Here is a 14,966-nt window from a genome sequence, read left to right as displayed (position 1 = left end):
TGTGCAACATAGACTTCTCTTTTTGGAGCAAAATCAAATCGGTGCCTTTCGAGTTGTGCAGCTACTTTTAGTTCCACTCGGTTAATCTGCTGGTTACAGAGAAATCTCACTAGAACGAGACAGCTTGGGGAATAAAGTTCAGAACCTGTAAGTGTGCAAGAGAGAGAAGAGTTATTGTATTTTAATATTACATATTCATGAAAAACACGCGGGTTGTCACCTCGACACGGGGGAGAAGCTGCTGTGATCAGGAAGTAGAACAGAAGCACCGGTGTCACCTTGTGTTCAATCAGCTGAGCTTTATTGTCTTAATTAGAATATGGTAATGCGCACAATCTGTCTTAGAGACCAGTATTAACTCCTGACTAAGATTCTTTGGACAAGCTGACAGATTGTGTCACGCCACTCCTTGCTGCTGCAAATTATTTTTGTCTGGATCCACACGTAATTGAAAGGAACTACGATGAATTGTTTTTACGAAATGCTCCAAAATGAAGACAGAGGTCATTTGTATCGTTACTCAAATAAAACAACAATATTGTACAGAAATAGCCACTCGAGGCCTAACATGAAGGAGCACAACAAAGGAAAAAACCTTGATCATTTGTCCACATTCAGATTGGTGTGCACTCAAATGTCATCAGTATCTGTTTAGCTTGTTGTATTTTCTATTGAGGCCTGCTGTTTTAGCTCTTGCTCTCCTGGAACATTAAGATCTTGAGTGCCTGGCATCTGGCAGCCCAATAATGTGTCAGGGTTGTTGCTTTGGACAGTGTTACTCTTCTGGTCAGAAATATGACTCTCCAGTTTATAGCTATCAAGACCTCTGCTCTCTTCGGCTTGTTGGCTGTGACTGTGGCTAGCTGAAATACTGTCCCGCCGCTGGCCATCGTTGGGGCTCAAACCATCTGTACTACCATAATTCTCACTTTCTCCCTGCTGTGTGGTGCTGCTGTCTGTTTGTGTGCAGCCTCTTGTCCCATCTTTCGACTTGCTGTCATGCTGCTGGCATCGTGTGATCTGGCCTAATGTGATTTGGAGCTCATTGAGGCGCTGTAATACATAGCGTCTCTTCAGTTCCAGCAGGATTGTTCCATTACGACTCAGGCTTGGCATGTCTGTTGGAGTTGCCCTCTGCAGAAGAATAGATCACAGAGCATGTATTGTAAATGATGTGCCGTAAAGATATGACTGAGTTCGTGCACATAGTCTCGAGCAATAATGCAAATTCAGACACAGATCATGTTCATGCATACTGATTTACGCATCTCTCTTTTAAGTCAAGGCTGAACATCAGCATGAATATCTAGATTAAAATGAGTTATCACCATTCAATCACTGCAGTATGCCATTTATATGTATGAAATGCAGTAATAGCAGATACTGAGAAAATCAAACGAGATCATTTCACAACGCTGAAGTGAAACTTGGAGGAAATCAAAACACAAAGAGATCATTTAAAAGCCCTTCACAACACAATTAAATTAACACACAGATTCATGTTTTGGATTATGTAATTATATGTGCAGTGTATAATATTCCAGCTAATTACTGCAGAATGGTTTCCAGCGCTGTTCTCTCTTTCCTTTAGCCATGTGCTCACTTCAGCTCTCTTCTGTAGTTGTGTGCTCAGCAGCAAGAACGACTCATTCATGCGATCAATTTCTTCCTCTATACATGACATCTGGAAGAGAAATAATGGTTGACGGTTCACTTAAATTAAAATTCTTTGTTTCATTTTTTTATATTTTTACCTGCGCTGGAGTCCCCTTTGGTGGTAAATCTGAAAAAAAAAAGAATAAAAATGTGTGTCTGGAATCTGTAGAATGGAAAATACAACAAAAGAAACACCAAACAATATGTGAATATATGAAGCACAAAAACCACCCAATGAACTTCAGCCCTCAATATCATGGTTTTATAGAAACCATGAACTCTGTGCACCAGGACACTGAAACAGCATAAAAACAAAACAAAACAAAAAATCTCTCCAGGACCTCATATAATACTTTAATGATGCTCTTATCTTTTAATTGGCAAAAATAAAATGAACAACATCTGCATGAAATCACAGATGGGTTTGTTCATCAACTTTTAGGGCTGGATTATTATTATGGTCATTGTTTCGCAAGACCGCTTGCTGATGTCACTGAGGCTTCATGGTCAAAAGCAGAAGTTTAAAGCATCAAATCAGTCCATGCATAAGAAAATAGTACAAGACTGCAACAAATTTCCACAGAATTTCAGCTGATCAACACATGATGATGTTTTGTTCGCAGCTGCTTATACATTTTCCTATACTGACAACAAATGCCACAACTGTAATTTTTTAAATAAATTAATTTTGTAACCTTTAGCATATGAACTATTTTATTTATGAAGCTGGTGAAGGTCTGTTTTCACTTTACTTTTAGATAGTAGCTTTGCAAAGATCCCTTAATGTGACATTTATTGTTTTACAGCAATAAATACACCGTGAAAATCCTGTGAGTATTTTAGGTAATAGTAATTCTTTTTGAAACTCAACAGTTGTCATACCTTTGTCTGTGGTCTGAGCTGGAGTATGTTTGAGTTCAGAAATGAGCTGCTCCAGTTGGAAATATTTGTATTTCTTGAGTCTGAATTTGCAAAAAGGGAGAAATATTACATATTGTAATATAAATATTTTTGCTGAAATGACAAACCTCATTTATTCTGCTGTATCCGTTATCTGTCTCACCAACCTGCTAGCTAATAGGTGCTCAGTGAAGCGGGCTTCAGTGGGAACTCTAATGTTGAGAAATTCCTCAACTAATGTGTTATTCCGCCCCTTCAAAGCATCGAAATTGGACTGTTAAAAGAAGGCATAAAATGTTATCTGCCTCCATTTTTATACTATGAGAATGATGAGTGAGGTTTAAAGAGCACTTACACACCTCTGCTGTGCTCCATTTGAAAGAAACATTGAACAACTGAAGGCTTAGAGCTGAAATGGCCTCATGGAGTGCTTGCATAAAGCTCTGGGGTTTGGATCCTGGATTAAAAAATACATATACAAATCTATATATCACAGTGTTTTTAAAGAAGATTACATACTTTGTGCTTACAAAGTTAATTGCCAGGGATATTACTCTGTACTATATATGACAGTTGCCAAACCAGGACACGAGACTGTCCTTCAGAACTGTCTTCTATTGGTGTCTCTCTGATTACCAGATGCTATGTGGGCCATTGACTGCAGGATGACAGAGATGAAATGTCCCACGTGCTGAAGCTTTGCCTCTGACAGATAAAGGATTTGATTGGTCGCATCAAAATAAAAGTCCCTAGAGCAGTGTGACAGTAGACCCTCATTAGAGGAAGATGGAGTGAATGGAATCGACTTGGCCAGCAGGAGAAGAGCACTGGGGAACATGGGGCAGTTTTCAAGCAACTGCATCACCTGACAACCAAACAGAAAAATGGCAGAGTGCTGTGGGGAGAGGTTGTCCAGTGCAGTCGGGATGAGCTGCCCATCATAATTCCCCTTTGCAGAATTATCTGCAACTCCTAAAAAGGAAAAAAAAAGAGATAATTTTAGAATTTGGTATATGTTGCGTTGATCAAATATCATGTCTGTTTTAGAGATCTCTCTATAATGTTTCTGTACCATTGCTAAAATATTGTTTTGACTCATCCATCGTGAGATTTTGTAAAGATTGTTGGATCTCCTGCAGGGTCTTGAATAGAGGTGATATCGTGATAAGCTTGGACAGGTCATGATCACTTAAAGAAGGAGCTGTGCTCTGTATATGGTCTAGGACACAGAGAAATAATATTAGCAGAACACACTATAAACTGACCAGGCATAGGATTATGGACACCTGGTATCTGGATCAGATGTTAGTAACACATCTGTTATGTCCTGTAAGTTGTGAGGTGGGGCCTCCATGGATCAGACCTGTTTGTCCAACAAAACCCAAAGATGCTTGATGCCACTGTTGACTTGCCTCCTGTAGTGCATCCTGCTGCCAGGTGTTCCCCTGGTAAGTGATGCACATATACGCAGCCATCATGTTAAAGAAAGTATGATTCATCAGACCAGGCCACCTTCTTCCATTGATCGTGATCCAGTTCTGATACTCGCGTGCCCATCGTTGGAGCTTTCAGTAGTGGACAGAGGCATGGGTATCCTGACTGGTCTGCAACTGTGCAGCCCCACACAAAACAAACTGCGATGCCTGTGTAGTCTGACACCTTTCTGTCAGCATAAACTATCTTGACAATCTGAGCTACAGTAGCTAATCTCTTTTGTGATAACATGGGCCACTTCCCTCCCCTTGTGCATCAGCGAGCCTTGGCTGCCCATGACCTTGTCACTGGTTCACCACAGCTTCTTTCTTCCCCCGCAAGATCTGCAGTTTTGGAGATGCTCCAGAGAACGCATTAATCTAGCCATCACAATCTGACACTTGACAGACTTGCTCAAATCCTTTTGCCTGCCCATTTTCCTGCTTCAGACACATCACCTTTAAGGACAAAATGTTCACTTGCTTCCATATCCCACCCACTAACAGGTGACATGATAAAGAGAGATAATCACTTCACCTGTTGGTGTTCATAATATTATGCCTGATCAGTGTAATATTCTGATATTATTGTACATGCAAACGATGACAGCATACACAGTAGTGATTTATTCCTTACCGGGCTCTTGTGGAAGAGCTCCTGCTTTGGTCACATTCACTGATGAAAACTGTGGATCATTGAGTGAGGAATTTACTCTCTACTTCATATCATAAATACACAATACAAAGAGAATGCCACTGCAGTACCTGCATAAAACACATGTTAGTGTCATTGGGTTGCATGTATCCAGCTTGCGCCTCACACTCTCTGGTATCATGATGACCCGTATGACAGTACAGGGGACCAGACAAGTCCTGGTTCTGCCAAGCGTCTCCTGTCAGCCTGCATAAGAGAGTTTCCACTAACCTGACCACAGCTCCCAGCAATGACATGCAGGCCTCAACTTGAATGATGGAGATGTTCAGTTACATACAAAAAAAATTAAAACAGTGACATAAAATTCCATTTCTCTTAATGCACAACAAGAAACAGCCAGCATGCTTCTTGTGTGATGGTCCACAAACCACATATTATCATCTTTACACTTTGGTGCTTTATGCTAAGCTAAAGTAATTGTCTGTAACTTTACAGCTATGATCCATGCATGTGGTTCTCAACAAGAAATGAAGAATTCACATTTCCTAGACTGACTAAATATTCCTTTAATGATCTATCTTATTATTAGAGACGGTCATTCATCTTCAGTAGAAGACATTACTCTCATCCTCATGATCATCATCATTTATTTTTACCTTGTGTATGTCTCTCCCCCACACTGCTGCCAGATGGTTCATCCTTCATTGTTTTATGAACTAATATCTCTTTAAGGAGGCTCATTTTTTTATGATCCATATTCTCCAAGGCATTCTGAAAGAAGGATAAAGAATTTTTATTCTGTTTCCTTGAGGGGAACACGATTGCATTATTATGTATGTGTTATGTATGGACAAGCAAGTCCATAAATTGTTCTTATTAATGGTTCATAACTCACCTATAAAGTGTGGTAAGCAATGTACTCATCATTAATAAACAAACAAACAAAAAAAAACATTAACTGAAACTTTAAATTAATGACTTCAACTGTTTATGAGAAGGAGCACTTCTTGGATTTAAACCGCTTCTCTTTGAGGTGCTGGTTTGATGGTAAACAAATAATAAAAAGGAGTTGGGGTATCATTGAGAGCAGCAATGCAATGAGGCACCATTAATCAGTGTAAGGAGGTCTCACATGCTAGAGGATAAAATGGGACACAGCCATCTTCAGCCAGACTCCCAGCAAACATGGTTGCCGAGAGCATGGGTATGAAGTGTAAGGGCCAGAATATAAAATTAGTTTGACATCCCAGGTGTAACGGATCCTATAAGAGTAGTCATTGTAATCATTGCTCAAATTTACTGCAGACGTTAGTTTGATTTCACCTCTTAAAAGGAGTTTTCTATTAATCATTTTATTAATCAAAAAACCTTATTTGCCATCTGCAGGCTAGAGTGTCCCAGCTGCAAAGTTTTTTTGTTTTTTTTTTTTAAATTAATGGTAGAACTAAAAAGACTAATTAACTACTCTCTGAACTGTGTGAGGAGACAACCACACAGATATGGAGAGAACACGGAAAATATGGAAACTCCGGATGGTGGATTTAAACCCAGTACTTTCTTCCTGTGAGCCAACAGTGCTAACCACTACACCGCCCATTTGTTCTGTTTCTAAGCGCTTCCTATCGAACATTCACTGTTCGATGAATGAATTGGCAATGACTTGGGGTCAGTTATTTGTCCAAGGATGATTTGGCATGCAGACTGAAGCAACCAGAGACCAATCCACCAATAAAGCAATAGATCAATCAACCAATAAATAGATGACCTGCCCTACCCTCAGGGCGACAGGCATCCCCACCTGATAGATGTTTTTAGGTTAACATGACCATGTACTAAACATGAACTGTGGTGGCAAGATAATTTACCCAACAGCTTTACTGGATTATTCCATGCATTATTTATTACAATATTAAAACTCACCTTGAGTGATTCAGTGTGTTGACAGATGTTTCTATAAAACTCCTGTATGTCTTTGCGGTGCCGGGCCAGCTGTGAGGCTATATGGAGGTTCTGATCCTCCAGCTTGTCGTAAAGAGTCTTCACATTGAACTCCTCCAAATCACAGCACCCCGGCACTCCTCCTAAACAGGGCCAGTAAATGTCAACAATGGGAAAGATTGAAATGGCCTGAAAAAATAACAGAAGGGCCTCACCATGACATCTTTAAGATCTGAGGAGATGATCTTGTGAAGCATGAACGCACATTGAAATTATAAGCTCAGTTTGGCTCCATAGTAATTTAGTGGAGTCGGTCTAGCTTTCTTTAGTAGTAACAGCACAAGCCATTACAGTATGATATAAGCCATTATTTTCTTTATCGTCAATCAAATGTGGAATAGGCTGTTAACTGCAAGCTGGTCATGCGTGATGGTTTCATAATGGCTAGGCCAATTGGCATTTAAACGCCCAATCAAGCTGCATGAATAATGCAATAAGCGTCAACTGAGAAACATTACCGTCAACTCCACTATCAGAGATTAGAAAGAAACAAGGCAAATGTAGTGAAAAGTCGATGAAAGGGAGCTGCCAAAGTTTGTTTTTAGTGAAAGTTTTCTGGAAAACTTTTAGTCTTTGGTTATTGGCCAAGTCATCCAAGAGGTACAGAAAATTTATTTAGTGAATTTGATAAAACATAGTTGCAGTAAGTCATAAAAGTAAACTTTAAATGCATTTCAGACTGAAGTTTCATATACTGTGATACCATATTTAATTGAATACAAATTAGAGCATGTTTAGGCTCCAGCAGGCCAAAAAATTACTCTCCATCACCGCTCTGACACAATTATTGCAATTGCTTGAAAACCCATAGAGTGTTTGATAAAAAAAAAAAAAAAAAAGCAATGGCACAGTATTAAACAAGGGGCCTACCTCCTTTTGAAATAGCAGGCTCCTCAGCTTCTGCTCCTTCTCCAACACCTCTACTACCAAGGAAATCACCTTGGCTTGGGACCACTAAGCTGAAAAACAAAGACTCGAATTTTGTTTATTTTCACTTGTTTAAAAGTGTTTTATGTATTTTTTAAAACACAACGTCAGCACTGCTGTCACACCAGTATACCTTTCTCTGCTGCATGCACACTCCACCGGACAGAAAGGCTCCCCGAGGCTGCGCCACTTTGGCTTTATCCTCCACTGGGAGACAAGCTTTGCTTTGCTAGGTCGCAAAACTAGTACTGTAGTGGTCAGAATTACGACCACAACCAAGAGCAGACTAAGGATCCCTGCACACAGTCAGCATTGTGTCATGGTGAAAGCTAATTCATTACAATAATGCCCCTGTAAACACTTAGTCAGCAATACAAATACCCACCAGCAATCACTCCCCAGTTGGGCAGAAGGTTTAGTCTGTGTTTCTTGACAATCCCGTGCTTGACCAATTGTGCTGGGGTCATGGGTTGAAACATAGCAGCCCTGGGGTCACACTCTGTCCCCTCCTCACTGACTACCACTACCAGACTCCACTCTGGGACAACACTGTCAACAAACACGTACTTCCCCGTTTCAGAAAAAACATGGGCAAACCTTGCAATGGAAAGATGACAAAGAGGAATACAAATTAGAACATAAGATGACGATACTGTGTGACCACAGTTATATGAGGATATATTACCTTGAGGAGTTAAAGTTTGTTTGCTTCATGAGTATCTGTAGATGCCTAAAGGCACCAAAGTCCCAGCTGGGGTTGCTGTTAAACAGGTGGTCTTTTTGATAAACTGGAAAGTGACTGAGATGGCGGTCTTAGAGATTTCAAAGTTAGAAGTAAGAGGACAGTGGTTTTAAAAAAAAGAAAGAAAAAAATCACACACTGTGATAAAACCATGGTAAAAGTAAAAAAAAGCTGTACCTGTGTGGTTGATGGTGAGATGAAAAATGAGCATGTCACCAGACGAAAGACAGGCAATAGGGTTGGGGATTCGAGGTAAGACAGCCAGATCTTCTGTGTCTCTTCTATTTCTGGGTCTTGTTTTTAGGACTTCTATTGGCTCTGTAAAGAGATAACACTGTGTCACAGATTGCACAGTTTTGTCAACCAATTAAAGCCAAAATGTTTACAGTTAATTGGTGGTAGATACAGAAAACAAATGGATTGCATGGCAAAAGAAAATATATCAATCAATATGTCAGCTCTAATCACCTGACAGAAACTGATTGATGACATCTTTTTGTGTGGGAATCCAACCAAACACTCCTTCAGAGTCAAACTGGACCAAGTGTGTTTTCCCAATATTCTTTAAATGAATATCTGGTCCTAAAATATTTGTTATTCTCTGAAAATAAAAGAAAATAACACAAACCAGAACATTAGAAAAGAGCATGTTATTTTGTATCTATTATGTTGGAGAGAAAACATAATGTAAGGAACAATTGTGCCATACTGTGTTTCTATTTTAACTATAGTTTTTCCAGTTGCTGATATTTGTCAGTTTTTATTTATATGTAATGTTCAGTATGTGTTCCAATACACATTCACAGTAATGCCATGCTACACCTTGGTCACAATAATAAAAATATCCTTCACTTGAGAAAATTGATATTTTTGTTGTTAGACAAATAACATGCACATTTACGGTACTGTGCAAAAGTCTTGAGACACCTTATTTCTTTATGTTTTTTTTAGGAAAATAGGTGCAGAGATTCAATTAAATTTTCAATTCAACTCAATTTTATATGCTTGGCGCCAAATCATAACATCAGTCACCTCGGTGGTAAGAAAGTTAAAGACCCTACAATAACAGTGTGAAAACCACAACAATCAAACAACACCCTATGAGCAACCATTTGGTGACAGTAGGAAAGAAAAACTCCCTTTTAACAGGAAGAAACCTCCAGTTCAGGGAGGAGCATCCATCTGCTGCGATTGGTTGGGGGTGAAACATGTGCAAACATTAATGGAAATACAGTATAAAGCTGCTTTTGGCTGCACCCTTGTTACAAGTGGGTAGCTCTGCAAATTGCTTGATTTGGCACAGTTTTACACGAGATGCTTTTCCTGACCCAACCACAAAGCCAGCTACTTTTCACTTGCTAACGCAAATGCGTTAGCCACTACACTACACTACATTACAGTAGATGGAACTTATATATACATTATTTAAGGCAAAAACGCAGTTTGTAGAATTCTAATGAACTTAAGTTAATATTTGGCATGGCCACCTTTATTATTTTAGAATCTGAACTCTCTTCAGCAAGATTTCCTCTTATTAAAAGTTGTTCTCCAGGCTTCTTGAAGGACATTCAAAGTGTTTCTTTGAATGCCTTTTGTTCTTTTCTCTGTCAAAATTGTCCCACACTGCCTCAGTAATGTTAAGGTCCAAGCTCTGGGAAGGAACGACACTGTGCCATTGTGTGGTTTTCTATCCACTTCACTGGTTATGCTTTTACTGCATTGGCAGTGTGTTTGGGATCATTGTCATGCTGAAAAGTGAAGCCGCTGCCAATCAGACACTTTCCAGGTGGTACTGCATGGTGGATCAAAATGTGACAGTACTTTTCTGCATGGTTCCATCAATTTTGACAAGATTCCAAGACCACAGGCTGTAATGCAGTCCCAAACCATGACACAGCCTCCAGCATATTTTACAGATGTCTATAGACGCTCCCTTGGGACCTGCTTTATACAGTTTGACAAAAATTTGACGACAGTTCCAGTTCTTGTGCAATTTGGCATGTGCCTTTTCTTCCCATTTCCCTTCTTTGAGAATGGTTTCTTGACAGACACCCTTCTGCTGAGACCATGTCTGATGAGACTTCGGTGAACTGCACATGGATCAACTGAAGTGCCACATGCATTTCTCGGGTCCTGTGTCAGGACTTTGTTGGATTTTTTTCCTATTTCTAAAGGAAACGACTTGAAGATACTTCATATATGCGACAGAAAGTTGTTAGGCTTAGCCCTTCTTTGCTGGTCCTCCACTTGGTTCAGTTTCCTCAATTTTTAAGGACACACTGCATACCCTGCTGACATATGTCAAGTTTTCAGCTAATAACTCCTTGGGAATTGGCATGTGGGTGCAAAAATTACTGTTTTATGCCTGTTAAACTGTTATTGTTGGGATCTTTCATAGTTTCAACTAAAGAAATAGGAAAACAATATATGTGTTTTTGTGACAGGCTGCGAATAACAAAGTGCCTAAAGATACAAATAAAAAGGCAATGTTAAAATAAAACCCTGGAAAAACAGAAAACCTGGAGAACTCAAGCCAACTTTTAAAAATCACAAGTCTGGCAAAATATAAAGAAACGAGGGGTGGCTCAAGACTTTTGCACAACACTGTATATATGATGAAACTCACAGAAAATGAAAAAACCTCTTGCTGGAATAACTTGGAATAACGAAATATTTTTTCTTTGATGGTGAGCAGACTTCATTATTTATCACTGTCACTTCATCATATGCAATGATATCACAAAATCTGCAGTTGCAACATTTTTTCACATCCTGCTGAGACTCAGATTGGCCGAAACCTTGTTAAATGCTGTGCCAAGCTTTCTGCCTACTAATTGATGTAGCTAAACCCTACAGCGTGAGGAGTCTCTTGGCTGCGTCAGTACAGTTCTAATGTTGTATTTATTTACTTGTTTTTCAAATATCCCTCCTCTCATTCCCGCACACATTTAGAGTAACTGATCACTAATTATAAGAGAAATAACTGAATTGGATAGCTGGATATCCTTGCAAGGTGTAGCTGATCAACAGTTGTCAGTGGCCCATGTTAACCTTCCATCACCTTTGCCCAGACCATGCTACGACTTTCTTTGATGCTGAGCAGCAGGTGTCCATCTGGCGAAAGCTGAGCAGAGAGCTGAGGCAGTCTGGAAAGGCAGGATGTATTGCAAAGCTCCTCAGCAGACACGTATCGCTCACACTGGCAGCTGGGGTGCAGATAAGGCAAGAGACAGAAAGGCAACATATCAGGCTGTATACCAGCTAGAATCCTAATTCACTTCTTTATTAGATGTAGCTTTAGTAGTTTTTACAGAGCAACAGTAAATCGGAGTCTACTTACATGATTTGTTAAAGGAAAAAGGTGATAAGGTGACTCACATGCCCATCTCCGCATCCAGAGTTCCTCCATGTGGTCCACAGGTGATATTGCAGGAGTGGAGGAACGGTGACACACACTCTCTGGATGCTGCCAAGCGCACCTCTCCTGTGGCACATCGTCTGTTCACCTGAAACAAACAAAAACTCTGACTTCTGAAAGGGCATACAAGGTTTTTGCAATATGTTGCATCATGTGTGATTGAACCTTCATTTACACCATAGTATAGTCTTCTCCATACTTCCATATGACAAAAAGAATGTGGAAGGGCAAAATGTATTGCAAAGGGAGTCAGTCAAAGTTAAATTATGGCTTCAAATCTTGACTGCATTTTTTTTTTTGGTTACAAAGAGGAAAGCTTTTCATGTGATTCATGAAAAGCTCTTTTCAACGTTAGACACCTGAATGGTGGCTTGCAGGTGAGTCTACAAAGTTGTGCAGGAACAAAAAGAAAATTAGGAAATTTCACACTGTGAAAGTGAAGTGTATGTTTATGAGTCAATAGACGCATTATTGAGGAAAAAATGCATAGATTAAACCAAATACCTTAATGGTTTTAACTGACCTCAGGCTGGCAGTCCAATTCACTATCGGCAGTAGATATTTTGAAATCCAGCTCGTTGTAGAAGATAAAGCCAGTTCTGCACAAACATGAACCATCTGAATACTGGAAAGCACGGTTCTTGCCAATGCAGGTACAGGAAAAAGAACCTGAGAAAGCAAGCGACACACGGCATGGCAGTTTGTGGTCCTGATTTCCAAATCCTCACAACAAAGTTTACTATAAAAACTTTTTAAATCAGTCTGTTATTTACTGCTCTAACCAGCTTGTGAGGTGGAGGAGCTACCACAGGGGAAGCAGGCCTTCTGGGCAGGCAGGTGGTTGAAGGTGTTTTCTGGACACAGGCGACAGTCATCCATTTTCTCAGCACGAGTGAGGTTGCCGAATGAGGCAGGTGGGCAGGATATCGGCTGGGTGGATCCCAAAGGGCAGACATAGCCAAGAGGGCAAGGGTTTTTCTTGTAGTTGTCTGCACCTGTTACATGTGTATGAAATGAGAAATACTGTACAATAGAGATCATTTGAGATGATGAAAACTTCCTGCCAAAACGTATATAAAGTACCTGGGGGGCAGAAGTATCCTGGTGGACAAGGAAGGCATTGCAGAATGGAGGCTAGAGATGGACGATAGGTGCCCCCCTCACACACAATACAGCAGCTGTTTTTGGACCCTCTGAGCCCACTAGTGTTGGCAGGCATAGAGCCGCCTTCGCAGGACTTCATGGAAGAGCTGTTGGCTGGGCAGTAGTATGGAAATGGACAGCTGTGGAGCATGGTAACAGGGTTATTTATAAAGCTTTAAACCACATGAAGTAGAATCAGTCAAAACCTATCAAGCTTTCATCATTTAAAGCCTCTCATTTTCTATATCACACAGAGTGGACACTTGCCTCTGTGCCAGATTTAGCTTGTTAGAGCTGTCGTGTACTCACAGTTGTTTGGGGCTGTTGTAGGAATGAGATCCTTCAGGGCAAAAATAACCTTCTGGACAGGCTTCAGGCTCAGCAGTTTGGGGTCCACAGTACGATCCAGCTCTGCATGGCCTCTCTGAAACTGCACCTAGATTATGATCAAACACTTGTTACAACACTCACTGCTATGTTTGGAAAGGAAGGAATTTCAAAAAGGTTCAGACATCACATCCAGAGGCTAAAATGAGCTTTCACATAAAACTATTCTGACAAACCCACCAACAGGACACTGATAGGAAGCCCGACAGGGTATCCCTTCCACGTTGGGTTTTCCTGTATCCTGGGGGTGTGGGCAGAAGGTTCCCCCTGCACAGAGTTCACACTGGCTGGGTGCAGCAGCTCCCGGAAGCTGCCTCATGGTGCCTGCGGGGCAGAGGATGGGAGGCCCAGTCCCACTGCACCAGAAGCCAGGTGGGCAGGGATATTTGGAGTAGTCTGTCAGCCCTACAACAACAACCATTTTCTAAAAACAACGAATCACTATAAAGTGTGACAAACATATGAACCACACAGCTTGCCAAAATTATTAAAACAGAAGTTTTTTAATAAGCCTTCATTAATTCCCACATAGGCAGCAAAAGAAAGAGGACCGTAATAACCTGCTACACATTATCCACTAGCTATAACAACAATATGATTTAGTGCCAGCCATAAACTTTTGTGAGAAGACCAGAAACAAGTTTATTTATTTTTTATTTGAAAATTCAGTGCATGTGGCCTTAGGTGAAGCGTTAAAATTCAATGCCTTCCCTCACATCATATTTCCTTCATTCATAGTTTAGGCACAACTATGATAATGTGCACCATATACTACATACTGACATTAATGCAGTCTTGAAAGGAGTTGGCTTTGAATTGCCCTTGCAGATGTGCATTAAAACCCAACAGAGAAAAAAGATTACAGATGTATTTTAAAATGTATTACAGTGCACCATACTGTAGGCACAGGGTATAATCAGAATTGAATAACAGAATGGAATAATGTGTAGCTTTTACAGGGAAGGAAAAGGAATCTGTTAAATTTATAGATTAAATTTGAGTTTATCTTTTAAAACATGAGGATATGGTGTATCAGACCTGTGGTGTTACAGTGTGAACCAGGTGGGCATGGCAGGCAGTCACCCTTGCTGTGTGCTCCAAGAGAAGCTCGATAAGTGTAGAGAGGGCATGGCCTGGCACCAGTCCCTCCAACAAAGTCGCCACCAGGCAGACCGTCACAGTAATGACCAGCAGGACACAGATGAGCAACTGGGTCTCCTGCAAGCAAACATCACAAAAAGTTGTTTAGGAGGAAAACGGGTTTCTGATACTTGGTATATACTCGAACAATTTTTATGCTACAAGAAGAGATCAGCCTCTCCTATTCCCTTTCATCAGATCAGAAAATTTAAGTATCGTGATTAAAAATTAGTATTTTTACCCTTAATACTTGATTAAAATGGCTACAAAACTTCACTCAGTTCATACCAGATTTGCACCAATACTGAGGTGGGCAAGGTAAGCAATCCTGTAGGCTGGCACCTCCTGGGGAGCTTCTGATGGTATTTGCAGGACACAACTGAGCCTGTTTTGTGCCTTCGGGGCAATAGAAACCTAGAATAAAGGAAACATTTGGTATTTAACAATTTATTTAGCTAAACTACACCTAGAGAGATCTGAGCCAAATAATCTGAGAATAAAAGCATTAACATTGATTTGTTGGTAGTT

At 40.3% G+C, this 14,966-nt stretch overlaps 1 protein-coding gene across 1 annotated transcript; it reads right to left on the bottom strand.

Annotated features, from left to right (window-relative positions):
* Window positions 1-315: 315 nt before the first annotated feature.
* Window positions 316-11,973, bottom strand: si:ch211-286b4.4 (uncharacterized). Its single transcript, XM_063492477.1, has 20 exons — window positions 11,968-11,973; window positions 11,729-11,856; window positions 11,402-11,556; window positions 8,528-8,668; window positions 8,294-8,420; window positions 7,994-8,205; window positions 7,742-7,904; window positions 7,552-7,640; window positions 6,604-6,764; window positions 5,340-5,454; window positions 4,794-4,990; window positions 4,666-4,714; window positions 3,629-3,775; window positions 3,193-3,528; window positions 2,916-3,013; window positions 2,724-2,830; window positions 2,539-2,618; window positions 1,755-1,783; window positions 1,553-1,684; window positions 316-1,134 (listed from the first exon to the last, which is right to left on the bottom strand). The coding sequence occupies exons 1-20, from the start codon at window positions 11,971-11,973 to the stop codon at window positions 652-654; spliced, it is 2,955 nt and encodes a 984-aa protein (XP_063348547.1). The 3' UTR covers window positions 316-651.
* Window positions 11,974-14,966: the final 2,993 nt, after the last annotated feature.

Source organism: Pelmatolapia mariae, linkage group LG14 (genome assembly GCF_036321145.2).
Source record: "Pelmatolapia mariae isolate MD_Pm_ZW linkage group LG14, Pm_UMD_F_2, whole genome shotgun sequence".
Classification (NCBI taxonomy): domain Eukaryota; kingdom Metazoa; phylum Chordata; class Actinopteri; order Cichliformes; family Cichlidae; genus Pelmatolapia; species Pelmatolapia mariae.
The sequence above is the reverse complement of the archived record's forward strand: the minus strand, read 5'-3'. Positions and strand labels throughout refer to the sequence as shown.

Coding starts and splice junctions, on each gene's coding strand:
- si:ch211-286b4.4 (XM_063492477.1), bottom strand. Junction 2,831..2,915: donor TCAAATGGAGCACAGCAGAG/GTGTGTAAGTGC, acceptor TTCTTTTAACAG/TCCAATTTCGATGCTTTGAA. Junction 1,685..1,754: donor CAAAGGGGACTCCAGCGCAG/GTAAAAATATAA, acceptor TTTCTCTTCCAG/ATGTCATGTATAGAGGAAGA.